The 27,986-nt window shown below is 42.2% G+C and overlaps 1 protein-coding gene across 2 annotated transcripts in view; it reads right to left on the reverse strand.

Moving 5' to 3' along the window:
* The window catches only part of GBE1 (1,4-alpha-glucan branching enzyme 1), a 208,716-nt gene that overhangs the window by 92,019 nt on the left and 88,711 nt on the right, over positions 1-27,986 (reverse strand). Inside the window, exons 8-9 of one of the 2 annotated variants that reach the window (XM_077294074.1) lie at positions 23,164-23,373; positions 396-515 (exon numbers count right to left, since the gene is read on the reverse strand). In XM_077294074.1, coding sequence (XP_077150189.1) covers positions 396-515; positions 23,164-23,373 — 330 coding nt within the window. The remainder of the gene's footprint in view (positions 1-395; positions 516-23,163; positions 23,374-27,986) is intronic. The other variant, XM_077294073.1, reaches the window with a different exon arrangement.

Consider the following 27,986-nt stretch of genomic DNA (forward strand, 5'->3'; position numbering starts at 1 on the left):
TATGGAAATTTTCAAGTAGAAACCAGACATGTTAGTCATAAGTGGCTATGGGCATTTTAATATTGAGACATCGCTAATGCTGTACAATTCAGTTATGAGACTTACCAAGCAGCGACACATCCAGAATATGCAACGTGACGTGGAGCGTGATTATAACATCTCAGTGTATTAGATATTTTAGCTTACAGACAAGTCGGTATGGACATCACAACGAAGAGCGAGTCCGTAAGAACTCCTGATACTGAAGTAAGTGGGGCCGGAGAAATCCTTAATGACTGCCCACTGTATTTTGACTGTGAAGTATACATTGCTTTGGTTTGGGCAGTATATACCTCCTTTTCCGTTTCTTTTAACTTACAAAATGAGAAAAACAAAAAGAACTTCAAGAATTATACTTGCCTATTCCGTGGTGATGGTAAAGCATCGATGTGACACCATCAAAACGAAAACCGTCAAAACCATATTCGTCAATCCACCATCGCAAATTGGAGAGCAAGAATCTTAACACCTCCCAGCTTTAAGAAAAAATGGACATACCGGCATATTTTAGTGAAATTAACTTGTTTGGTTACACAACAAAGAAGTTTTAGAATAGTCTTTAAATTGTACCCAAAATAAAAATATTTGCCATACAAAGGTGGTGATTTCTTCCAGAATATTTTTAGAATAGAAAAGGATAAACTTATTTAGTCCCACATACGGTATCTCAGTTTCTTCTAACTTTTGCCTATCATACAGTACAGACCAAAAGTTTGGACACACCTTCTCATTCAAAGATTTTTCTGTATTTTCATGACTATGAAAATTGTAAATTCACACTGAAGGCATCAAAACTATGAATTAACACATGTGGAATTATATACTTAAAAAAGTGTGAAACAACTGAAATCATGTCTTATATTCTAGGTTCTTCAAAATAGCCACCTTTTGCTTTGATGACTGCTTTGCAAACTCTTGGCATTCTCTTGATGAGCTTCAAGAGGTAGTCACCGGGAATGGTTTTCACTTCACAGGTGTGCCCTGTCAGGTTTAATAAGTGGGATTTCTTACCTTATAAATGGGGTTGGGACCATTAGTTGTGTTGTGCAGAAGTCTGGTGGATACACAGCTGATAGTCGTACTGAACAGTATGTTAGAATTTGCATTATGGCAAGAAAAAAGCAGCTAAGTAAAGAAAAACGAGTGGCCATCATTACTTTAAGAAATGAAGGTCAGTCAGTTCGAAAAATTGGGAAAACTTTGAAAGTGTCCCCAAGTGCAGTGGCAAAAACCATCAAGAGCTACAAAGACACTGGCTCACATGAGGACCGCCCCAGGAAAGGAAGACCAAGAGTCACCTCTGCTTCTGAGGATAGGTTTATCCGAGTCACCAGCCTCAGAAATCGGAGGTTAACAGCAGCTCAGATTAGAGACCAGGTCAATGCCACACAGAGTTCTAGTAGCAGGCACATCTCTCCAACAACTGTTAAGAGGAGACTTTGTGCAGCAGGCCTTCATGGTAAAATAGCTGCTAGGAAACCACTGCTAAGGACAGGCAACAAGCAGAAGAGACTTGTTTGGGCTAAAGAACACAAGGAATGGACATTAGGCCAGTGGAAATCTGTGCTTTGGTCTGATGAGTCCTAATTTGAGATCTTTGGTTCCAAACACTGTTTCTTTGTGCGACACAGAAAAGTTGAACAGATGGACTCTACATACCTGGTTCCAACCATGAAGCATGGAGGAGGAGGTGTGATGGTGTGGGGGTGCTTTGCTGGTGACACTGTTGGGGATTTATTCAAAATTGAAGGCATACTGAACCAGCATGGCTACCACAGCATCTTGCAGCGGAATGCTATTCCATCAGGTTTGCGTTTAGTTGGACCATCATTTATTTTTATCAACAGGACAATGACCCCAAAAACACCTCCAAGCTGTGTAAGGGCTATTTGACCAAGAAGGAGAGTAATGGGGTGCTACACCAGATGACCGGGCCTCCACAGCCACCAGACCTGAACCCAATCGAGATGGTTTGGGGTGAGCTGGACCACAGAGTGAAGGCAAAAGGGCCAACAAGTGCGAAGCATCTCTGGGAACTCCTTCACGATTGTTGGAAGACCATTCCCGGTGACTACCTCTTAAAGCTCATCAAGAGAATACCAAGAGTGTGCAAAGCAGTCATAAAAGCAAAAGGTGGCTACTTTGAAGAACCTAGAATATAAGACATAATTTCAGTTGTTTCACACTTTTTTGTTAAGTATATAATTCCACATGTGTTAATTCATAGTTTTGATGCCTTCAGTGTGAATGTACAATTTTCATAGTCATGAAAATACAGAAAAATCTTTAAATGAGAAGGTGTGTCCAAACTTTTGGTCTGTACTGTATATGGCCACCTTAAAATTCAGAATAGCAATCACTGCGAACATCTAAAAGTTGATAAAACAATGAATGCTATGCCAACAAAATGGATCTTAATGGCATAAGTGTAGAAATAAACTCAGAAAAATGTGCATACAATGAATATTACAATTTTATACATTAAAAATAAATCTGTCAGTATGATTTCACCCCTCTCTAAATCTATTTATATGTGCATGGAGTGCTTTCACAGACAAGTCCAGCGATATATTTACATGGCTAGTCCATTCCTCATCTATTACTGAGAAAACAGCATATGAATTGATCTGCAAATGAGGCTAAAGAGCTACTTGTAGATCTGAAGACTGTGTCACTCCAACTCTGTTCTCTGCTCAGCGCCGCATCCTCCTACTTGACTGACAGTCTCTATGCTGTGAGACTTCAAGCAAAAAAAGCAGTCAGTCAAGCAAAAAGGAGGCAGTGCTGGGCGGGAAATAGAGCTGGAGTGACAGAGGCTACAGATCTACTATAGCCCTTCAGCCTCATTTGCACATCAATTCAAATGCCGATTTATCAGCAAAGGAGGAACAAACTACTCATGTAAAGGTATTGCTGGATTTCTCATTGAAGGAGCTACATCGTACATATTAATAGTTTAGGGTTTGGAATCATAACAGATTCCTTTTTAAAGCATATCAACAGGACGTGCCCAATAATTGTTTAACACTTCTTGGACCCTCACCATTTAGCAGGATAAGGTTCTGAATGGCCACTTTACCCACTGAAATCAAAGGAGACTCTGCTTTGCTCGAATATGGGTCTTGTTCAGTTAGGTATATGGCTGTAGTGGAAAGGGCTGATCAAGAAACTCATCCACAGTGACCACCCTCGCCCTCCAGTATACATATCCTTTTTCCTACAGTCAAGATACCCTTGCACATCTTACATAGGGGATAGCCAAATAATCGCTTGTCGTACAGATTTCTTACTAAAACAATAGCGGTGTTGAGAAAACATCATGCTTCAATATCATAAAGATACACGGTAAATGAGGGGACTAAGCAAAATCCAAGGGAAAGAAAAAAGTGATTTTATCATCCAATTATGATCAACTTTCTTTGTCATGGCATCACAAATACAGAAAGTAGCGTGTAGAGGCAAGGATCACCACTGAATATACAAGATTTAACAAAATTATCTTTATTCAAAATTAGACAAGCAAAACAAGACGTGATTTAAAAACAATTAAAAAACCCAAAGGTTTATAGATGAACAACATGATGGAAGGTCATAAGTGCCATCCAGACTCCTCCACTATGTGCACCGGGAGTGTGCCGAGGTCAAGCACACTATACAGGAAATAAAAAATATATAAACAATACAAAATATACAAAGCTCAAAAAACCTCAAAATGACAAAATATGAAAATACATTCTTTGACTGTAAATAAATGAACCCCTTTAAAGGGAATATAATAATTCCTGAGAATGGAAAGAGTAAGGAACTATTCCTATAAAAGGGAAATAAACACAAGTCAGGGGCAAAGAAGGAGAAGTAAGAGCAAATAAATAAGGCTGTATCGCCACATAGAATGGCTTCCTCCACTTTCCCCTAAGGAAGCCACGCTGTGTAGCGATACGCATGGGTCTCTTCTCCCTCCTCTATGATGTGACCGGGTAACGCTTCTTAGATTCCAACAGATCTTATCCCCAGCCTTATTTATTTGCTCTTTCTTCTCCTTCTTTGCCTCTGACTTGTGTTTATTTCCCTTTTATAGGAATAGTTCCTTACTCTTTCCATTCTGAGGAATTATTATATTCCCTTTAAAGGGGTTCAATTATTTACAGTCAAAGGATGTATTTTCATATTTTGTCATTTTGGAGTTTTTTTGAGCTTTGTATATTTTGTACTGCTTATATGGGGTTTTTCCTGTATAGTGTGCTTGACCTCAGCACACTCCCGGTGCACATAGTGGAGGAGTCTGGAGGGTACTTATATGACCTTCCATGTTGTTGTTCATCTATAAACCTTTGGGTTTTGTAATTGTAGTTAAATCACGTCTTGTTTTGCTTGTCGAATTTTGAATAAAGATAATTTTGTTAAATCTTGTATAGTCAATGGTGATCCTTGCTTCTACACGCCACTTTCTTTGTTCGCTCATATTTCTTTAGAGTATGGTTAGTGATCCTATTTACTTACCATATATTTATATTAGTGCGTTCAGTTTTTGTCTCTACAGCATCACAAATACAGAAACAGTAGTCAAGCTGACAGGGATCCAGATCTATAATAAAGGTCATAATATTGCTGCAGTGTCTATATTTGCGATACCATTACAAAGTACGTGACTCAGTGGTTGGCATTGTTGTTTTGCAGCGCAGGGTTTCTGGGTTATTATTTATTATAGCGCCATATATTCCATGGCGCTTTACATACACAATAAAAACAAGTACAATTATCTTAAACAATACAAATCACGACTGGTACAGGAGGAGTGAGGACCGTGCCCGCGAGGGCTCACAATCTACAAGGGCTGGGTGAGGATACAATACGCAAGGGCAGAGCTGGCCATGCAGTAGTTTGGTGGATCGGTGGTTACTGCACGTTGTAGGCTTGTCGGAAGAGGTGGGTTCAAATCCCACCAAGGACAACATTTGCAAGGAGTTTGTATGTTCTCCCCGTGTTTGCGTGAGTTTCCTCCCACACTCCATAGACATACTAATATGGAATTCAGATTGGGAAAGAGATGATGTATGTGAAGCGCTGCAAAATATGAGGGTGCCAAATAAGCAAAGCATAATAAAGTTGATCACTATTGGATGCTGAAGTCATTTACATAGCCATCTCACTTCAAATACAGGAAGGCCCCACTCGGCCAAGCGATATTGTGAAGTCTATGAGAGAGTGGCAGCCAGACTCTTCCAGCTACAGCTTAAATGCCAACAGAACGAATGGATCAGGCGACGGAAATCCAACAGGTTGTATCTAACTTTCTCCTCCGACATCAAGAGAAAGTCTGCAGGCCTTCATACAAAGTCGTCCTCTCCTGACTTTAGTCTAAGGTGTTTGGGGGTATTACTCCTTCATGACAATGGTAATTGCCCTGTAGAAAATAGTCAAACTTTGACCAGCAAACTTCTGTAGGAAAGCACTGTCTATTTCAGGGGTGCACAACATTTTTTGGGTCCAAGAGTTACATTGCCATACTGAACCAATCCCAAGGGCTGCAATTTTTTTTTTTAAAGGAGTACTTACAAAAATAGATCACAAGAACCACCATCTGTACATCTATGTCTTTAGCTTTGTGGATGTTCCTCCTCCCCCTTTAGACAGCATTTGTTTGCAATCCCTCCAATGACTAACTTTACTTCTCCATTTTCCTCCTAACCGGAGTTAAATTAATGTTCATTCTGGCATTCCCAACCTTGACAGATTCTCTGAAGTTTTCACTTTCATTTCCCAAATGTCATAGTACTTTGTGAGGTGTTCTGTGAAACGTGTGGGCATACAATTGCTTGAAAGATACCTCTTACAAAACAATTTCTTTTAATATATATATATAATTTAAGTGTTTTGCCAATCGACGCTGAGCACCATATTGCCATGGGCTTAATATTAGAGATAACCATTTAAAGTGGGGAAGTTAAAAGGTAAATCTTTGACAGGCTATGCATTGCAAAAAAAAAAAAAAGCGAGAAAGGAATATTATGTTTTATACAGTGATAATCTGGTTGCAAAATCTGTTCCCCACCAGCGATTAGCTTCTCTTTCCTAGATTAATTAATAAGATGCTAAAAGGCAAGGTGACATTGAGTATAATAGAAGTGCTGTAGCTATAATGTGACAATGCAATAGTTTGTGTTCATAGTGGGTAATATAATTACCGACTGACAGATTCCTCGCTGTTCACAATTCTGAATATTTAGCATTTATAAAACAGAAAACTGGTACATGATTCTCTTATTAGTACACTAGATGGAGGCCCAATCCTATCGTATCGGGAGGGTGGTGACGTCCCAATGGGGGCAGGCTTTGCAGCACGGAGATTCTCTCGTCCCCAAGCCCATATAATGCTGCATAAAGGTTGACTATGGCCCCATAAGATGCTCCATAGAAAGATTTGCCCCATATGCTGCTGCGATAAAAAAAAAAAATAAAAAAATGACATACTCACCTCTTGTCCTGAGCAGGCCCCCGCACTTGCGATATTCACCTGCCCCCGTTCCTCTGGCAGGCGCCGCTCTGTCTTCCGCGTTCTCTGCAGTGAGTCTTCAGGCAGAGGGCAGCGCGCACACTAAACAAGTTATCGCGCCCTCTGACCTGAACGTCACAGCCAGAGGACGCAGAAGACGGAGCGGCGCGATGCAGTGGAACAGGGACAGGTGAATATCGGAATGCTCACCCTCCCCCGTTATACTCACCGGCTCCTGGCCGGGTCCCTGGCAGCTTCTCACTGACAGATGGTCTCTGGGAGCCAGCAGCTTCGTCCTATGTTCAGCTGTCACATCGTTGTCGCACCTCTGAACACAGGAAGAAGCTGCCGGCACCGCAGAAGCAGGGACATGCAGAGACGTGCCGGGAGCAGGTGAGTTTGATGGACAGCTGCCGCTCCCCCTCCCCCGCCGACCTGGAAGGTCTGGCGATGACCCGCTGGTTGTACTGTGCAAGGGCCTGGTACCACCAGCGGGTGCCATATTGGAATACCCATCACTAGGGTATTCCAATATGGCGGTGGCCGTACTTCCGGTGCGGCACGGTGGATTGTGTGATTCGAGGACGTCCAGATGGAAGTGGATGACAGACAATTTAAGGCAATTATTGCCAACCTAGTTTTTACAGACATAAGTTCCTTACACAATGCAGATGCCGCGTTATATAACACCACAATAGCTGCAGCTCTTGAATCAGTTGGCCCTCTCACACATATCAAAACTCGCAAAGCTTGACTAAAGAACTGAGACAGGCTATCAGGGATGCTGAGCGGAGATTGAATAAGATCACACTCCATCGAGGACTTCATCGCATTCAAACAGTCCCTCACTACTTTCAAGGCCATACTCGCTGCAGCATAGAAACCTACTTCTCATCTCTCATATCCTGCTGGAAATGTTCTACCAGTCCGTTGTGGCAAGCGCCATTTTATTTTTTTTTTTGCTATCATACGCTGGGGCAGGAGTGTGCGAGTATCTGACGCTAATAAGCTCAACAAACTTATCAAGATGCAAGTGCCACTGTTGGCCTCCATCTGGACTCTTGAGGAGGTATTGGAGGATAGAATTCAGAAGAATTGTAGGGCTATAATGATCAATAATACACACCCACTATACGAGCTGTTCTTGAAGCAAAAGAGCACATTCAGCAGCCGCCTAATCCTACTAAGGTGTAAGAAGAAGAAATTCAGGAAATCGTTTGTACCTACTGCTATGGGGATGTATACAGGTAGTACTCGACTTACGACATTGATCCGTTCTTACGCGGTGTCGTAAACCGAATTTCGACGTAAGTCGGACCATACATTCATACAGTACTGTACCATACTGCAAACACTATTGCAAACACTATGCCTAACCAAACACCTATCCTAACACAGTACCCTACATAATTAGGGTGTTATGGCTTGCAGGAGACTCGTTTTCCTCGTGCAACCGGGTACAGTGTACAGTACTGGACTCTATCTTCCGCCGCTGCACGCAAAACCGCGTAAGTCGGAATGAGGCGTCGTATAAAGTGTCGTAACCACGAAACGACGTAACACGAGACCGTCGTAATCCGAGGACTAACTGTAATAATTTCCGAAGGGTGGTAGACAACAATGACTGATTGCTGGTGTACTAATATCAATTAACAGTGACTTATGTACCTGAACTACCCACATTTATTTGTTATGTAATGTTGGTATACTTGTGCAAGACTTGTGTCCTAATATTTTATGTACTGCTGTTTGTATTGCTGCTGTAATACAGCAATTTCCTCCGGGATCAATAAAGTATCGTATATCCTCCATGTCTCACAACTAGTGATGAGCGAATATACTCGTTACTCGAGATTTCCCGAGCACGCTCGGGTGTCCTCCAAGTATTTTTTAGTGCTCAGAAATTTAGTTTTTATTGCCGCAGCTGAATGATTTACATCTCTTAGCCAGCATAAGTACATGTGGGGGTTGCCTGGTTGCTAGGGAATCCCCACATGTACTTATGCTGGCTAACAGATGTAAATCATTCAGCTGCGGCAATAAAAACTAAATTTCCAAGCACTAAAAAATACTCGAAGGACACCCGAGCGTGCTTTGGAAATCTCGAGTAACGAGTATATTCGCTCATCACTACTTACAACCCTAAATAGTTGTTCAACACTTAATTCTCTATTCCGTCCTCCAGCACCCACTCCCTCTCCACTCATCTCGGCTGAAGACATTGCCTGATTTTTCAAGCAGAAGATTGATAACATCAGAGAGACAGTTTTGATTGACAACCCCCAGAGCCCTTTCTCCTACCTTCTCACCCCTCCTCCTCCTCAAAGAACACCTTCTCCACCACTAAAAAAGATCAACTCTTCACTCTACTCTCAAGATCACATCTCCCCACCTGTGCACTTGACCCGATGCCACCCCACTTCATTCCAAACCTCACCAGTGTCTTCATCCCAGCCTTAATCCATCTCTTCAACCTATCACTAACAACTGGTGTTTTCCCCTTAAACATGCCTCAATCACACCTATCCTCAAAAAGCCCTCTCTTGACCCATCCTCTGTATCTAGCTATCGCCCCATATCACTTCTCCCCTATGCCTCAAAACTTCTGGAACAACACCATCTTGAACTGTCCTCCTACCTCTCTTGCTCCCTCTTCGACCAATTACAATCTGGCTTCCAGCCACATCCCTCCACTGAAACTGCCCTAACTAAAGTCACCAGTGACTTATTAACCACCAAAGCCAAGTGACAAAGTGACACTACTCTATCCTCCTCCACCTGGACCTGTCCTCTTCCGTTGACACAGTGGACCATTCCCTATTACTACAGACCCTCATCTCTTGGCATTACAGACTTGGCCCTATCTTGGATCTTGTCATACCTAACAGACCGGACATTCAGCGTCTCCCACTCACACATCACCTCGCCCCCTATCTGTCGGAGTCCAGCAAGGTCCAGTCCTAGGGCCCCTGCTATTCTCCATTTACACCTTCGACCTGGGACACCTCATAGAATCTCACGGCTTTCAATATCACCTCTATGCTGATGAGACACAGATCTACATTTCTGGACCAGATATCACCTCCCTGCTAACCAGAATCCCACAGTGTATGTCTGCTATGTAATCCTTCTCTGCTAGATTTCTAAAACTTAATATGTACAAAACAGAATTCATCATCTTTCCCCCATCTCACTCAACTCACCCAACAGACCTATCCATTAAAGTAAATGGCTGCTTACTCTCCCCAGTCCCACAAGCTCGCTGCTTCGATGACACTGATCTCTCCTTGAAACCCCATATCCAAGCCCTTAACACTTCCTGTCTACTTCAACTCAAAATTAATTCCTGAATCAGTACATTCCTCAATCAAGAATCTGCAAAAACCCTAGCCTATGCTCTCATCATCTCCCATCTTGCCTACTGCAACCTCCTGCTCTGTGGCCTCCCCTCTAACACTCTCGCACCCCTCCAATCTATTCTAAACTCTGCTGTCTGACTAATCCACCTGTCCTTCCGCTATGCCCCGGCTTCTCCCCTCTGTCAATCCCTGCACTGGCTCCCCAGTACCCAAAAACTCCAATTCAAAATCCTAACCATGACGTACAAAGCCATCCACAACCTGTGTCCTCCATACATCTGTGACCTCGTCTCCCAGTACTTACCTGCATGCAACATGAGGGAGGGAGGGAGACATGAGGGAGGGAGGGAGACATGAGGGAGGGAGGGAGGCATGAGGAAGGGAGGGAGGGATGGATGAGGAAGGGAGGGAGGGATGGATGAGGAAGGGAGGGAGGGATGGATGAGGAAGGGAGGGATGGATGGACGAGGAAGGGAGGGATGGATGGACGAGGAAGGGAGGGATGGATGGACGAGGAAGGGAGGGATGGACGAGGAAGGGAGGGATGGACGAGGAAGGGAGGGATGGACGAGGAAGGGAGGGATGGACGAGGAAGGGAGGGATGGACGAGGAAGGGAGGGATGGACGAGGAAGGGAGGGATGGACGAGGAAGGGAGGGATGGACGAGGAAGGGAGGGATGGACGAGGAAAGGAGGGATGGATGAGGAAGGGAGGGATGGACGAGGAAGAGAGGGATGGACGAGGAAGAGTGGGATGGATGAGTAAGGGATGGATGACGGATGGATGCATGCACACAACACATTATACTCACCTATGTAGAAGCCTTTTCATTCTTAGTTCATCCAATCAGCTGAGTCATTCCCCTGCTGCCTCGCACTGTGTGCTGCATAGGAAGGCTGTAGCAGGAGGCAGGGTCAGGCAGAGACTCGGGGTGGTGTCTGTTCTCCAGAATCAGGAGAGAGCTGCTCACATGACTAGGTGTGCCATCTAGGACAGCATGTAGAATGCTGACAGGGAGTATAACACAAACCATCAGCATTTTGCAGCCTAGTTACACAAACTAACAAACAAATTATACAGAAAGCCCGTATAATATATTTTTAATCCCGCTGTTATTTTTATAGCCACATTTTGTTATGTTCCATCACTAGAACAGCACACTCAAATTTAATTGATAAAGATCCTATGGATTTGCTAAAGTAAGATTGCAGGAGGCTATTGCCAATGGTATGAATTGCAGGTATTTTAATAAATAGAAACCCAGCATGGAGGGCTCTCCTGCTCTGTTGAGTAGATTACTTTTAAATTCTACGGGATTATCATTTGAGTGAATTCTCATTGTCAGTCTGATTGCCGATGCCCAAATATAAGTGAATAATGTGTCATTCTGATTAAATTTATAAAAGATAAGGTTTACTAAGAAAAAACAAAAAACAAAAACAAAAACAGATAGTTCACTTTCTTGAATGGCAAAATACAAATACAGACTGTAACAATAAGGTATCCTGGATCCAAAAGAATAAACCTCTAAGGCCTCGCTCACACTGGTGTAAAATACGGAGGAGTGCAATGCGAGAAAACATCACATTACACTCTGACCACCGTTATTAAAATAAGTCCATGGTTATCTGCAATTTTTTTTTCACAGCTGAGCTCTAATCGGAGTAAGAAAAATGCACAACACTCAAAAGGATATTGGATCCCCCTTATTTTTGATAACCAGCAAAGGTAAAGCAGATAGCTGTAGGGCTTATGAGAGGGAGAGAGAGAGGGGGAGAGAGGGTTAAGAGGGAGAAAGAGGGAAATAGAGATAGGGGGAGAGAGAGAGATGCACAAGGAAAGGAGAAAGTGAGATGTATGTGGGAGGGAGAGAGAGAGATGGATGGAGAAAGATGGGGAATGGGTGCGTGAGAGACTGGCAGCAAAAGAGAAATTGCATGCACTCTGCTGAATGGCGCTCCGCCCACCCATCAGTTTCCAGAGGAGAGATTTCAGGAAGATTTTGCCGTGACATCACAGGAAGTCAGGAGATTCTTAACCAGTTATCACTTGACCAGAAGAGCAGCTCAGGAGCAGGATTTTTCAAATGCAAGGTATTTCATAAAGTGGTTATCTATGGCAAGTGGTTCAAACAAAAGGGACTTTTTAGATAGTGGGCAACGCCCCTCCTGTACACGGTGAGGATTCTCCACTGATGGGCGGTGGTTTGCATACTTGCATCCACAATCAAACCAGACGTGCCCAGCCTCACTCGATAAACTCATATTGAGCGAGGCTGTGTTCGTGTGGCGCATACTTGCGGTCACAGCTCCTGGAGCAGACAGCAGAGGATCCTTACAGCGTGCAGTGTGTGCAATGTGAGGTCTCCCAAGTCTGCAGTCACACAGTATAGAGGGATTGCAGACTTGAGCCCTAAGGCTGGACAACCCGTTTACATATTGGTGTAGATAGGACTTGTGACTAGAATATATTAAACATGCCACTTTGCAAAGTGTGATTATGTACATTTATTGTTTCAGTGCCAAGAAGCGGAATTAGACTACAAGCCTGGTGGGATGCAGACACTGTTCTGATTAGCGGAAAACACACAGCTTTGTGGCATTATAATGAGCAGTCCACAGAAAAAAAAGAGTAAGGGAAGGAGAAAGAAAAAAAAAAAAAAAAAAAAAGCAGCAATCAATATTTTAGCACATTATAAATTATCTTTGTGCCATAGAATTTAGAGGCTAGATCAGCCTGCTATCAGCTATAAAGCCATCACTTATTAACACACAGTAAATCAGAGGACTAATAAGGCGACAACTTTGATTTTCTGGAACGTATTAACAAAGCCACTAAAGACATTATGTGGCTATGCTAAAAATCCATAAGCAATTTCTTCATTCATCTGCCAATACAGAATTAGCCGAAAGAGATAAAAAGGGAGGAAAGAATGGAAGATCCAATGCAAAGAATGGAAGAGTCTACAAGACGGCGGGTTACATTATAGTGACTTATAATAGATAAGTGTTGTAACAAATGCATATCATGTCGCTTAAACTGAAGGGTTGGGGTTAATGGCTTATTAGTTTGAATATACTAAGACATAATATTTAAATAAAAATATAAAGAATGGACAATAATCATGTCACCCCTAAAGATGTTGTCACAAGCTGAGATTATAGCCAGGTTTACCGCTCTTCAAGAGAACCTAAAGACATGTTTGTTTTCAGAAATACTTGTACTCCTCACCAAAAAAGAAATAGCTGGAGTATTTATTTTTTTTTTTTTTTACAACTCTCGTGCTATTCTTCGGTTATTCCTACTACTAAATTTATGAATAAATGTACCCCTGGGTATTATCAGAGGGGCGTATCTGACAATGGACACCGCCAACTGGTAACATTTAGATATCAATACAGCCACACACTTAAACAGAAGAACAACATAAAACAAAACTAAGGAAAAACTCCCCCCGGAGAATAGTTATATCACGGGAATACAAGTATTTTATACAACAGTCATGAGGAGAGGGCTGGCGATTTAGAACTGATGGAACCAGCAGCCTCAGGATCTGGGGCATTTTTCTGGAGTGGATATGGAACATGCCTCCCGAATTATCAGAATTTGCTGGTTTGTTTTTTTGTGCAATACAGACCAGATCTTTTGAAGCTACATAGTGTTCCTCTATCAATGATTCTGGAATATAATAAAAAATATAGGACTTCAATGTAATTTGAGTGAATGCTTATATTAAGCTAAAAAAATGAAAAATCATATTGATAACACGGTTTTTAAAGAAAATAAAGAACTGTTACTTTAGATCTCCATGATATCAAAAATTAGCAATTTGTTCCAAAAAAATAAAAACAAATAAAATCTAAAAAAACCATCTAATTTAATCAGATGAAGCAAGTCCTTACTTCTTTTTTTAAGCTGTACATACACATCTGAGAGCTGTTGGCAAAATGCCTATTTGACCACCAGATAATTCTCCCAAGCCTTTGCCATGTACCTCTTATGAATGGGCAGAAAAGGAGTGGGCCATTCCTAGGTGTATTACCAATTTCTTAAACTGGCAAAAAATGACCCAATTTTCACTTTATGAAAACATTGAAACTCAACGTTTACAGATTGCCAATTAATAAAGACATTCAATTCCCACCTCCTAAAAGATGACGATTAAAAACTCTTTCTAGAAACTCTTCCAACAATTGTGATTGATCTTCATGTACTGGTTGTTAAACTGCTAGCAGCATAAACACTGCCTGTATAGATTTGGTTAGTAGTGATGAGCGAGCGCGTTCGGATAAGGTTGTGTCCGAGCATGCTCAGGTGCTAACCGAGTGTCTTCAGATTGCTCGAATAGTATGCTCGATACCCCGCGAATGCATGTCTCGCGGCTGTTCGACAGCCACGTATTATTCGAGAATGCCGAAGACAGTCGGTTAGCATCAAGAACATTCACTCATCACTACGGACATGCGGCGCATCTTTCCAGACCGCAGCATGAAATTTCACTCATAGAATGTATTAAACGCGGTGAATCCGCACGGTTCAATGAACACATGCGGATTCACCTGCGTTCAATAGACGGCAGCGCTTTGGACAAAGTGAACATACGCTGCATCCAAAGCCCTGCCAGTTACGGATCGAGTGCACCCGGCAATAGGATGTGAAGAAACTTTTTTGTCTTGCATCTTTCAGATTTAATGTTAGCACAACCCTTTCAATAAAGCTTAAAATTTGCATTATAGATTCCAACTGCACAAAACAAATTTTGTCTGCCCGATGGAGCACAAACACCCAAATGTTTGAGAATTTCTAGAAGTCTCAAATGAGGTTATGAACTGAAAACATCTGGATAATCAAACCTACGCTATTGAGCAAACCTAAAAATTACAAAGGACTGAAAAAAGATAGCATTACAAAGGCTGACAAGCCACAATTAATTTTGCATAACAAAAATATTTCAATAACATTTTTTTAAAAAAATAAGGAGAGAAAAATGATGAATTGGGGTCAAAGTGAATAAAAAAAAAGTAAAATGGAGTCACAAACCTGGCATCTAAACGAGCAGCTCATCCTGGGACTAGGCAGGGAGCAATATACACTGAGTGCAGAATTATTAGGCAAGTTGTATTTTAGAGGATTATTTTTATTATTGATCAACAACTATGTTCTCAATCAACCCAAAAGACTCAAATATCAAAGCTTAATATTTTTGGAAGTTGTAGTGGGGTTTTCTTAGATTTGGCTATCTTAGCAGGATATCTGCTTGTGCAGGTAACTATTACTGCGCAGAATTATTAGGCAACTTAATAAAAACCAAATATATTCCCATCTCACTTGTTTATTTTCACCAGGTGAACCAATATAACTGCACAAAATTTAGAAATAAACATTTCTGACATGCAAAAACAGAACCCCAAAAAATTAGTGACCAATATAGCCACCTTTCTTTATGATGACACTCAACAGCCTCCATCCATAGATTATGTCAGTTGCTTGATCTGTTTACTATCAACATTGCGTGCAGCAGCCACCACAGCCTCCCAGACACTGTTCCGAGAGGTGTACTGTTTTCTCTCCCTATAGATCTCACATTTTATGAGGGACCACAGGTTCTCTATGGGGTTCAGATCAGGTGAACAAGGGGGCCATGTCATTATTTTTTCTTCTTTGAAACCTTTACTGGCCAGCCACGCTGTGGAGTAGTTGGAGGCATGTGATGGAACATTGTCCTGCATGAAAATCATGTTTTTCTTGAACGATACCGACTTCTTCCTGTACCACTGCTTGAACAAGTTGTCCTCCAGAAACTGGCAGTAGGTCTGGGAGTTGAGCTTCACTCCATCCTCAACCCGAAAAGGTCCCACAAGTTCATCTTTGATGATCCAAGCCCATACCAGTACCCCACCTCCACCTTGCTGGCATCTGAGTTGGAGTGGAGCTCTCTGCCCTTTACTAATCCAGCCTCTGGCCCATCCATCTGGCCCATCAAGAGTCACTCATTTCATCAGTCTATAAAACCTTTGAAAAGTCAGTCTTAAGATATTTCTTGGCCCAGTCTTGACGTTTTATCTTATGTTTCTTGTTCAAAGGTGGTCGTTTTTCAGCATTCCTTATCTTGGCCATGTCCCTGAGTATCGCACACCTTGTTCTTTTTGATACTCCAGTAACGTTGCAGCTCTGAAATATGGCAAAACTGGTGGCAAATGGCATCTTGGCAGCTTCACGCTTGATTTTCCTCAATTCATGGGCAGTTATTTTGCGCCTTTTTGGCCAAACACGCTTCTTGCGACCCTGTTGGCTATTTGCCATGAATCGCTTGATTGTTTGGTGATCACGCTCCAAAAGTTTGGCAATTTCAACACTTCTGCAGCCCTCTGCAAGACATCTCACAATTTTGGACTTTTCAGAGCCCGTCAAATCTCTCTTCTGACCCATTTTGCCAAAGGAAAGACAGTTGCCTAATAATTAAGCACACCTTATATAGGGTTTTGAGGTCATTAGACAACACCCCTCCTCATTACAGAGACGCACATCACCTGATTTACTTAATTGGTAGTTGGCTCTCAAGCCTGAACAGCTTGGAGAAGGACAACATGTATAAAAAGTATCATGTGATCCAAAAAACAACTTGCCTAATAATTCTGCACGCAGTGTAGTACATGTAGCATAGAATGTGAAATAAGGAGAACTACCCAGTAGTCACTTTGTTATGCCCTCCAAGGGTAAACCCGGGCCGAGGTGCATTGGGTCCACATCCACCAGCGTTAGAGCATAGTTTGTCTGACAATCATCTAATGTCTATGGCCAGCTTTACACACAAACAGCACAATAGAATATTTATTAAAAAAAAAAAAAAAAAAAAAAAAGAAAGAAAAAGGACATTCAAAAGTTACAAAACTCCCACAGTCCAGGACATGTCTATTAGCTATAGTATGCAGGGTTCCCTTTGATGGCATTTTTAAGCCGAATACCTAGGTTTAGTTAATAATAGACGATATAAAGATATATAAAAAGTAACGGATTTATCATTTCAGGGGAGGACACTGACAGCTTGTAGCCCCTGTGCAAGAAATGTGTCTGGGCCCCCCTCCTTGCCCGACACATTGCTTATGATGAGGGCAATCTGGCAATGGGACCCCCGGGGCATCAGGCTCCGAGCAACAGGCCACATTGCCCTCATTATTACTGCCCTTCGGTTCTGCTGGTTAAAGCGCAGTTATAAGAAGCCTCAAAAAGTGCAGTCTTTATGACACTACTGTAATGAATACTCAAAAATGATATGTAACTGGCAAAGAGAGACAGTATAAGCTAAAACATTACTTTTATTGTGTGGTATAAAAACTGGAATAAGTCATAAACCAAAGTGATAAAGTGCAAGTGCTAAGAAAGTTACCAGTGCTCAATAATAAATGGTTTGATTTCACCAATATTGTAGTAATCCTCTGCAGATCGCAGGTATACAGGAACTCAGAAGATAGCTGTAAAAACCCGGGGGGGGGGGGATTTCGGATATCCCCTGTAGTGTCCCTGTATTGCTCCTGCACTTACAAGGACAGTCCCCAAGTACGGCTACGAAGATGTACCCACCAAATCATGTCAAGTCTCCCTACGCATTTCCTCTGCCTTTTGGGGGTTTCATCAGGGAAGTAAAAAATATATGTGGGGAACTAAGAGTTCCTGCATTGGCAGGTAACTCACATGTCAGGTCTAGCTAGCTTAAGTTGGAACTTGTTCCTTTAAAGCCTGGTACGTTAAAGCGCAGTTATACTCGCAGTCAAGTGGCAACTAGAGTGTCAGCTATGTCTGTGAATAGAACATTGTAAGACGCGGCTGGCACTATAGTCTGCACGTGAAACATTGGTCATTCCCATTCTACAGCCAGTTTTAAAAATGTTTTTTTTCCTGAATAAAGACATAAAAGGACCGGTGAGTACCACTACTTTTTCTTCCTATATACATACTCATGGTTACGTGATTACTGCTAGAAGTGGCGGAGCCCAACCATGTATATATTACATAATACGGCTGGTATCTGGTAGTATACTACAAATAAAAGTATGGAACGGTGTAGTAGACTGAACTATGCCATACAACTGTATCCTGTAAAAGACGTACCGTACTTCATTGTTTTTTTTTTTCTTACAGTTAATGTTGAAGCCACTGCATGGCATTCATAGGGGGCACCTGTTTAACATGTGCACCATGGTGCATACGATGAACAGAGGCCATTTGTTCTTCAATGGTTATTTCCCAAACAAATTTGATGGTTGGGGGACTGACCACCGGGACCCCTGCAATCCTGTGAAAAGGACTCTGCAGCTCAGGAGATTTCTGCTCTGTTCCTGGTCTATGGAAATCGTGGAAATAGCCAAGCACAGCGAAGTCAGATCTCCAGTGATCAGTAAGTTATCACCCAGGTTATATTGATTGGGGATACGTAACTCGATCAGTTTGGGTAATGTAATAGAGGGGAGATATGTGTCCCTGTGCTTAATGGCGTCAGTTATATGAAAACAGAGTATTTTTCCTCCATGACATTAAGTGTTGTGAGGGTTAAGCTAAAGTTGCATAATGGGCTGGTTTTAAGTGGACATTTATAGAGCGGGTGGGAGAATGACCACCTTATCCCCACCTGCAGAGCTGACAGGACCTGTGTGATGTCATAATCATGTGGTCAGTCACATGATGGAAAGAGTCACATGGTCTTGGGTTTAAATAACTGGGCTCTAGAGGCAGTCTTTGGTCAGCAAGACTGGAGAGCGGATTCTCCAGTGGTTTGTGTCTTGTGGAGGAAAGACTGAACCCGTGGTGCTCCAGAGTGGGATGTAACCTGTTCAGCCATGGTGGAGGTCAGACATAGAGCTCATAGATCAGCTGGCTGAAAAAGGTTCAGAACCCACTTTGGAAGAGGGGAACACTGGCATACAACAGAAATGACCAATGTCAGCTTCCGACTCCTGCGTGCTGTCCCGTGCAGTTAGCGATCCTCCTCCACCCTCTATTCTGAGGAGAACCTGCTGGGAAGGGAACAGGGAAGGAGGCAGAAGATCCACTGTAAGTCCTTCTGCTCTTCCTCCACTATTGTCCCGTGTACTGTGCGGCAGGGTTCCCTGATGAATGTGCGCAATGCAAGAGGACAGACATAGCAGCTATTGAGCGCTCTCATCAGTCTGATGAAGAAGAGTTCATTTGCCAGTGCCCTCTCTCACTGCAAAATACGCCCCCCTTTTCCAGTTCTCGCACTTGGCTCAGAACCCTCGCCCCGGCTCTGAGTACCAGAATGATTATGGGTGGGAGTGGTAGGGGCTAAATGTCAAACAGTATGTTGCCTGCAAGGGCCCCCCTTCACCTCTGGGCCCTGATGCAGCTGCATTGGTGGTATGTCCGCCCCTGTGTCGTTTTGCGATCCTTATTAAATACATCAGGGAGATGGCCTAGATTTTCACTTTTAACATCAGCATCCAACTAAAGGTGTGCAGGAAAGATAGATATACAGCTCTGGCAAAAATTAAGAGACCACTGCAAAATTTTCAGTTTGTCTGATTTTTCTCTTTGTATGCACGGTATATTTTTGAGTAAAATGTAAATCACTCTTTAATTCTCTAAACTACTGACAACATGTCTTCGAATTTCCAAGCACTAAATTTTCTATTTCTTTTCAGAAAATGAGAAATGGTCAAAATAACAAAAAAATGAAGTGCTTGCAGACCTCATATAATGCTAAGAAAACAAGTTCATAATCATTAAGAAAACAACAATACTAATGTTTTAACTCAAAGAATTCAGAAATCAATATTTTGTGGAATAACCATGATTTTTAATCACAGCTTTCATGTGTCATGGCATGCTTTCCACCAGTCTTTCACACTGCTTTTGGGTGACCTCATGCCACTCCTGGTAGAAAAATGTTAGCAGTTCTTCTTTGATGGCTCGAAACTATCCATCTTCCTCTTGATTACATTCCAGAGGTTTTCAATGGGGTTCAAGTCTGGAGATTGGGCTGGCCATGACAGGGATTTGATGTGGTGGTCCTTCATCCACACATTGACTGACCTAGCTGTGTGGCATGGCGCATTGTCCTGCTGGAAAAAAAACAGTCTTCAGAGTTGGGGAACATTGCCTGAGCAGAAGGAATCAACTGTTTTTACAGGATTGATTTATTCGTCCTTCGCAAAGATTAACCTGCCCAATTCCAGCCTTGCGGAAGCATCCCCAGATCATCACCGATCCTCCACCAAATTTCACAGTGGGTGCAAGACACTGTGGCTTGTACGCTTCTCCAGGTCTCTGTCTAACCATTAGACGACCACGTATTGGGCAAAGTTGAAAATTAGACTCATCAGAGAAGATTACATTACTCCAGTCCTCTATGGTCCAATCCTTATGGTCTTTGGCAAACTTCAGCCTGATTCTGCTTTGCTTCTCATTGATTAAAGGCTTTTTCTACCTTTACATGACTTGAGCCCTGCCTCTAGGAACCTGTTACGAATGGTTCTTGTCGTGCACTTCACCTCAGCTGTCATTTGCCATTCTTTTTGTAGGTCACTTGATGTCATCCTGCGGTTGCTGAGTGACATTCGAATAAGATGACGTCATCTCGGCTAGAAGAGAGTCGTTTCCTCCCTCTGCCAGTCTGTAGCTTTGTTGTCCCCAATGTCTGCTGCTTGGCCTTCCTGTAATGGACTGCCATATTAGAAATTTTAAGGATGGAGAAAACATGACGCTAACTGCATCCCTCCGCTAGTGAAGCCAGAATTGAGCCCTTCTTTTCCTCACTCAAGACGTTTCTTTTCAACTCCTTTGGCATGGTTCAAAGTTATTTTTCCATTCCTATTACATTTGGGATATTACTAGCACTTGTTTTGCCATCCAGCTTGTCCTATTGCAAGATGATTGTGAACACCACAGCAGGGTTTTTTATACTTTCCTTCATCAAATAAGATTTGGTTCAGGTGATCATCTAATCAGAAGCAAATTAAGTAGAATGAGGTGTAATCTGGTTGGAATTCAACTGACACTGGAATAGAACGGCTGTCAGACATTTAGAGAAGCTGATTTTTATAAAACTGTGCAGTGGTCTCTTAATTTTTGCCAGAACTGTATATGTACATACATACACAGATTTTTTATCGTCTCACAGTCATTTAACAATTAAAGTCTTAAAGTATTTAGATGCTTAAATATCTCTAGACAGAACCCAAGCACCATAAGAGATGATCTCCTTACCCTTAACGTACTTAACATGTAATCTCATTACCTGTGCTCTGCTTGACTCAGATGCAATTACTAAAAAATACATTACTGTGTTCAGTTGAACAAAAGAAAACAAACTGTTGACAACTTAAACTCTACAATGAGCTCATTACTCCTGACAGATATGGAAAAATGGAATTAAAAGATTGCGATCAGTCATGACCAATTTCAAAGGATGTTGTCAGATATGTATTTGGGCTTTCAGAAAAGTGAACTTTGCAGTAGCTTGCTTTATGCTTAAAGAGAACCGGTCACCATGTTTCCTTCTAACAGATAAATGCCTAGGCCCTCAATAATACAGCTTTAAAAAGAAAAACAATAGAAGTTATGGCATCACTGGTAGGGACATGGTGATTCCTGCGACTCTTCAATGGTCCAGGTCCAAGAAAAAATAAATAAAAATTGTGGCCATTTTCAAAAATTAACTAAAAAATTAAACTAGTTGAAAGTTAACCCGTTCAGAACCAATCGGTTACTAACCACACAAATTTACAGTTTGTTTTTCATTAAACCAATTTTAAACTTTTTTTTAGTTTGCATACTCAATTAATTTTTGCCTTTTAATATCAGTAAAAAACGGCTATAAAAGCAACATTAAGTGGAAATTGTAAAGAAAAAGTAATATACCGGTACTTCTAATTTTCCTCTGTTCATGATTCTCTGTAGGAGAAGAGGGGTTGGCTTAGCTACTGATATCAGCAGTCTCTTGGTCCCATTCACTGACTTATGGGATTTTTTTTAAATAGCCAAGAGCACATCTTTGGTCACCATCATGTGATCCTGTTACTGGGCTCTGAATGCTTTACCTTTGGCATTTGAACACCAGCTTTATGGATGGTTCTTCTTCACATGAGGGCCAAGAAAACCAAGAATGCACCACTCTTAAAACACCACCATACAGCACCGTAAACCACTGTAGATCTCTTCCAAGAACCTAGGACCAATATCGGAAAACCAATATTCTCTGTCGTAATGAACCTGGACAAATAGCTGAGCATTCACCATTAACCTTTGCTACTCTGTGGAGCGGCAGGGACAGCACCCGGCACATTTGCAGTCACGGCTTCGTCTACTGAATGATGCCACAGTGTGCCTGATGCTGCCTGTACCTAACAGAAAGGATCCCCAAGCAACGAGGTAGGATGGGAGAAGAGCTGCACAGCAGGAGTTAAGCAATATGAGGGACATTATACTGCATATAGGGAGGCTGTGAGCCTATTTTACTGTATTTAGGGGTGATGTGAAGCTGTAATTCTGAATGTAAGGGAGCTGTGGGGCCATCATTCTGGATGTAGGGGGGCTGTTGGGTAATCTTCTGTATATACGGTGTGTGTGTGTGTGTGTGTGTGTGTGTGTGAGGTTATCATACTATATATTGGGGTAGCATCATTTCACATGTTAGCAAGCAATGGAACATCAATCTGTAAGCAGGGGAGATGTGGAGCCATTATTCTGTAAGCAGGGGAGCTGTGGAGCCATTATTCTGTACATAGGGGAGCTGAGGGGCCACCCTGTGGTATATAGAGAGCTGTTGGGGGCATTACACTATATAGAGACGAGATGTGGGGCCATAATACTGTAAATAGGGAGCAGTGGAGTAGCATCACACTAGACAACGCAATTCAACACCAAATATTTGTGACGTAGCAGCTACACAAAGCAAGTTTTGGCTACGCAACTTCTGTTGTGTCATGTAGCCACCACCTAAATCCTTTCCAGTGTCCATAGTTTTCAGACTGCCTTAAAAACACATTTTTAGGTAGGTTTATCACATAAAATCACTGATGCAACTTCTCTCAGATCCTCCCATTTTACATTTATCCTCAGCACCTGCTCTCATCAGTTTTCCATATGTCCTGTCTGAATGTGAAGTGCAGGGGAATATGTTTAGGATACGTACATTATAATTATTAAATTATTATCACAATGGTGTCATCACGTTAACATGGCTTCCTACACACATAGACAAAACAAACGTGGCTAAATAGGAAGATTGAGAAATAATTTTAGATCATAATAACTCACTTTGAATAGTCAAAAAGTCTGCTGTCCCAGAGGTCATGGTTTCCTCTAGGTCCATCATGGAAGAAGCAGGAGTTTGTACCGTCAAACTGGTTGAGACCGTCTTCACTGTTCTTTGATGCATGACTATGTACAACATCAAGCAAAACCTGGATTCCCATAGAATGGGCAACGTCTACAAGCTCCTTTAGATCATCTGGGCTTCCATACCGACTATAATAAGGAGAAGGAACATTAGACGATGAGCAGAGACGGGTTTCTACAAAGAATTTAGCAGATGTAATGAAATCTGCAGGATAATGGGACTCACTAACACTAAAGTGTTCTAATGATCGAGAAGGACAACTCTAGAAAATGTTAGTATTAAACACCTGTAATAGAATTCTGCTTACTGGGGTTGTCCGCTCTAAACATACAAGTCTGCAGTCAATCTAAATGACTTCAGACTTGTGAATCTTCACACAGTGCCACATTCTCTGGTGCCGAGCAGTCATGTCGTTTGTATACTTCTGGCCTCCCTCAAAACACTTGCATTGTGTGAAGTTGTGTCCATCTCGTGGCTGGAAGTATGCCTATCGCATATGCGATGTGAGGATTCACAAGTCTGCAGGCACAGAGTGACTCCAGAACAGACAACCCCTTTAACATTTAGCAAATGTGACAAGATGATCATGGAATTGGACAGTTTGGTGGATATAATGTTCTCTGGCAGCAAGTATAATAAATAACAGGAGACTTACTTGGCATGTTCGATATATTTATTTCCCTTTTGTGACTAGCTTACATGGTCACCAATAAAATGTTTCAAGAACTAGAACTAACATTTTTGCATATTTTACAACTATAGTAGTGATGGCCCACAATTACACGGATCTCTGTTTGCAAAAGCCTTCTCAATTATTAGTCCTTGAAGGGTGCCTTCTCCTCCCTGTTAAAGCTGGGTTTAGATCATGGGTTTTTTTCCCAACAGTTAGTGACTCCATCAGGGCTTCTATCTATCTAAAGGCCAGAAAAAAAGATTTGCCAAAGGTGTCATTGACGTCAACGTCGCAGTCACTTACTTTGTGCTCTGCCTGACCCAATTTTCATATAAACACAAGGAATACAGAGCAAGCAAAATTGTTGTAACCATATGACCATGGTGATAATAAATAGGTAAAAAAATAGGAGCCTGAGAGGGAGGCATTTCGCCAATTGAATAACACCACATGTTACAGGAAATTAACCTATAACCCCCTCTCAGCATATTCAGCCCAACTTGATATCATCATTAAACGGGCTCTAGAGGATGGCGTTATCTCCAAGGAGTTAGCATCGGCTTTGTGGGTTACTGAACCAACTATCTCAACACTATACCTACTCCCCAAAATTCACAAAAATTCCTCCACGCCACCTGGCAGACCTATAATTTCTGGCAGGGGGAATTTCTTGGAACACGTGAATAAATGGATTGGTTTTTATCTCCAACCTTTGGTCTCGGGCCTCCCCTCCTTCCTCAGAGACACTGGGGACCTATTGCGCAGGGTCGACGGACTGTATCTTGAGGGTGATTCTCTAATGGTTTCGGCAGATGTCGAGTCCCTGTATACCAACATTCGACACAAGGATGGATTGGAGGCGGTGAGGTTTTTCCTCGCGTCCTCATCTCTATCCACAGGGATTCGTACTCTTCTGCTGGAACTATTGGAGTTCACCCTTACTCACAATTTTTTTGTTTTCAAGGGGTGCTTCTACCTACAGCTCCAGGGGACCGCTATGGGGGCGGCCTTTGCGCCGTCCTATGCGGGTCTTTTCCTGGGGCTGTGGGAGACGGACCTCTTCCTGTCGGATGAATTGGGGTCTATGGAGCGTGTCCCATTATGGACACGCTACATTGACGATATCTTCTTCATCTGGCAGGGCACTCCTGTCGACCTTGCGCAACTTGTTGCAACTTTAAACAGCAATGACCGCAACATCCATCTCACATTTTGCCATAGTGAGTTGATGTTGGATTTCCTGGATGTTACTATAAAAAGGGACCCCTCGGGTATTCTGCATACTGACATCTTCAGAAAGGCTACGGCTACTAACACATTGCTTTATGCTACGTCTGGTCATCCGCGACATATGATTTAATCAGTCCCCACTGGTCAGTTCCTTCGCATCCGTAGAATATGCTCTTCGGATTCTGACTTTGAGCATAGGGCGGAGGAGCTGAAGGAACGTTTTCTTTCTAGGGGATATAGTCGTCGGATGATCAAACGTGCATATCATAGGGCTAAACACTCTTCTCGCCCGGATCTTCTATACAATCGTTCTCGGTCAAGATCCTCCAGTGGACAAGTCACTAGATTCATTACTACCTACAGCTCCCAGTCGGACAGGGTTCGAGCCGCCTTACAAAATGCTTGGCCAATTCTGTCTGTTGACCCTATTTTGTCCAAAGTTATCCCGAGCAAGCCCTCTATTGCATATAGAAGGGGGAAAAATTTGAGGGATCATCTCGTCTCCAGCCACTATACTAATTATCAGAAACCTACATTTCTTGATGTCTTTCCTAGGAGAGTGGGCTGTGTTCCTTGTGGCAGGTGCGTCGCCTGTCCAAACATTGTGCGCAGTGACACGTTCTTTAATTTTGATGGGACCCAGTCCTTCAAGATCAGGCACCACATCACATGTACAACTAGATATGTGGTGTATTACGCCACATGTCCGTGTGGCCTAATTTACGTTGGGCTCACCACACGCCAGCTAAAGGTTCGCATCCGTGAGCATGTTCTGGGCATTCAGGCGGCAGCCGGTCACAAGGACGCAGCCTCGCTCAAGACGATCCCCCGCCACTTCAAGAGGTTTCACAATTGTGATGACACGCTCTTGAAGGTGCGGGGGATAGACATCATAAATATAAATATACGTGGTGGTGAATTAACGAAAAAACTAAGTAGGCTGGAGGCAAGATGGATTTGGCAATTAAATACGGTCCATCCTCATGGCCTTAATGAGTGTCTCTCCTTTGCTGCATTCCTATAGTCTGAGTACAGCTGGGCAATATTGACTGTCCTATACCACCTGGATTTGGTTTTATTTATTATTTTAGTATTTCTGTATTCTATTTATTAATTTTTTATTTTTATTTTTTTATCTTTAGACCATCGTTTTGCTATGACATTCATAAATTGGCTGTACCTGCTATCCATTACATCTGACTGAGCCAAGAGGAACATCATTTCGATATATTTCGTTGCTATTATGCATATTTTGTATGGCTATTATGTATGTGTAGACGATTATCTTTTTCGTTTACTGTTTTATTGTATTCTTTATTTTTGCTTTCCACCTCTTGTCTGTCTTTTTATTTATATTTCTTTATTTTTCTTTTTTTTGTTTACGTTCTTAGTGGTATTTTGTAAATGTATCGTGGGTATCTGAATGTAGCCGCTGTATTTGTAATATCATATATGATCACTGTGTGGTATTATTAGATTATGGCATGTGAGTTATGGACATGTATATTGATGTGCTATATATTGGATATTATATTTACTATATGTATTATGACTGTATATTTAATGGTAGCTGCATCTTATGTACTCTGATCTTCTTTTGTTGCATCTATACACAATCCATGCCGTGGGTAGGTTTATCCAACTACCTCCCATACCTTGACCATGTCTTGGACATTCGTGGCGCTTCTCTACATTGTATTGTATGGATTTCTGGCATTTTGCCCTTTTTTAAGATGGCCGTACGGCCACTTCCGGTTTAGCGCACACTTGTCCCGCCTCACTTCCGGTACGCCGTCTCACGCTGGTTTTCATGGGCCCGTGTTTCCCGGCGTTGTGCGGCGCTTATCGTTAGTGTAGTGCATACACTATTGGTTTATTTGTCTCAGCGGTTACTATTTAAACTAGTTCCTTTATGTCATGGCACGCCCCCTGAAGAAGGACCTCCGAAACGCGCGTCGGGGTGGGCAGGAGCCGTTCACTCTCCTCTGTCACAACTTGGGTATGTTCCCCTGTATATTGGCTATGCATCTACACGCTGCACATGTATACTTTTGTTAACATCCTTTTATCTAGATGTCGTAGTAGATTCCATTTCCATACATTGGTTTTGGATATATATTGGGTACTTTCTGTCTCCATATATATTGCATTTTATGAGGAGTGTTTTTCGTGTCTCCCTGCGGTCCACGGTGGCCATAGGCTGTTTTATCACTCACTGTCAATTTCCTTTGTTATATTGATTATCTATTTAATAAAGTTTATACTTTTTCATTACATGGATTCTTTGCACCATTTTTCCGTATTGGTTGTTTTCTGCTGACCCAATTTTCAGCAGTGTGCTCTAGGTCTTGTATTTAGTTCCCACCTCAAGAAGGCGTATACTGCCGAGAAAGAGGTCAGACAGAGCACAAAGTGACTCCCTACTACAGTAAATTCAATTGGTTAAGAGTCTGCTGAAACAAGTGGATGCTGTAAAATCCGGTATTCTGCTCCATGTATTTGGCAGGCAGTGAAAGCAACAATATCCTCATCTTTTCATTTCTGCAACCTTTATTAAAGAGAATCTGTCAGATGGTTTTTACTATGTAATCAGAGCAGCATAAAGTAGAGACAGAGAGTGCTGCGTCGTGCACTTTTGGTAATATCAGTATTTTATCAGCAGGAGATTATTACTGTAGGACTAGGTGTCTCCTGCCTCCTAGTCCAACTACTTCCTCAGCACTGATTGGCAGATGTCAATGTACAGTATACACAAAGTAGCCAATCAGTGGTGTGGGCGAGGTTATACACAGAGCTCAGCATTCCGCTAGATCTGCAGCAGAGAAAACAGAAATTCTA

The sequence above is a fragment of the Ranitomeya variabilis genome, chromosome 3 (genome assembly GCF_051348905.1).
Source record: "Ranitomeya variabilis isolate aRanVar5 chromosome 3, aRanVar5.hap1, whole genome shotgun sequence".
Taxonomy (NCBI): Eukaryota; Metazoa; Chordata; class Amphibia; order Anura; family Dendrobatidae; genus Ranitomeya; species Ranitomeya variabilis.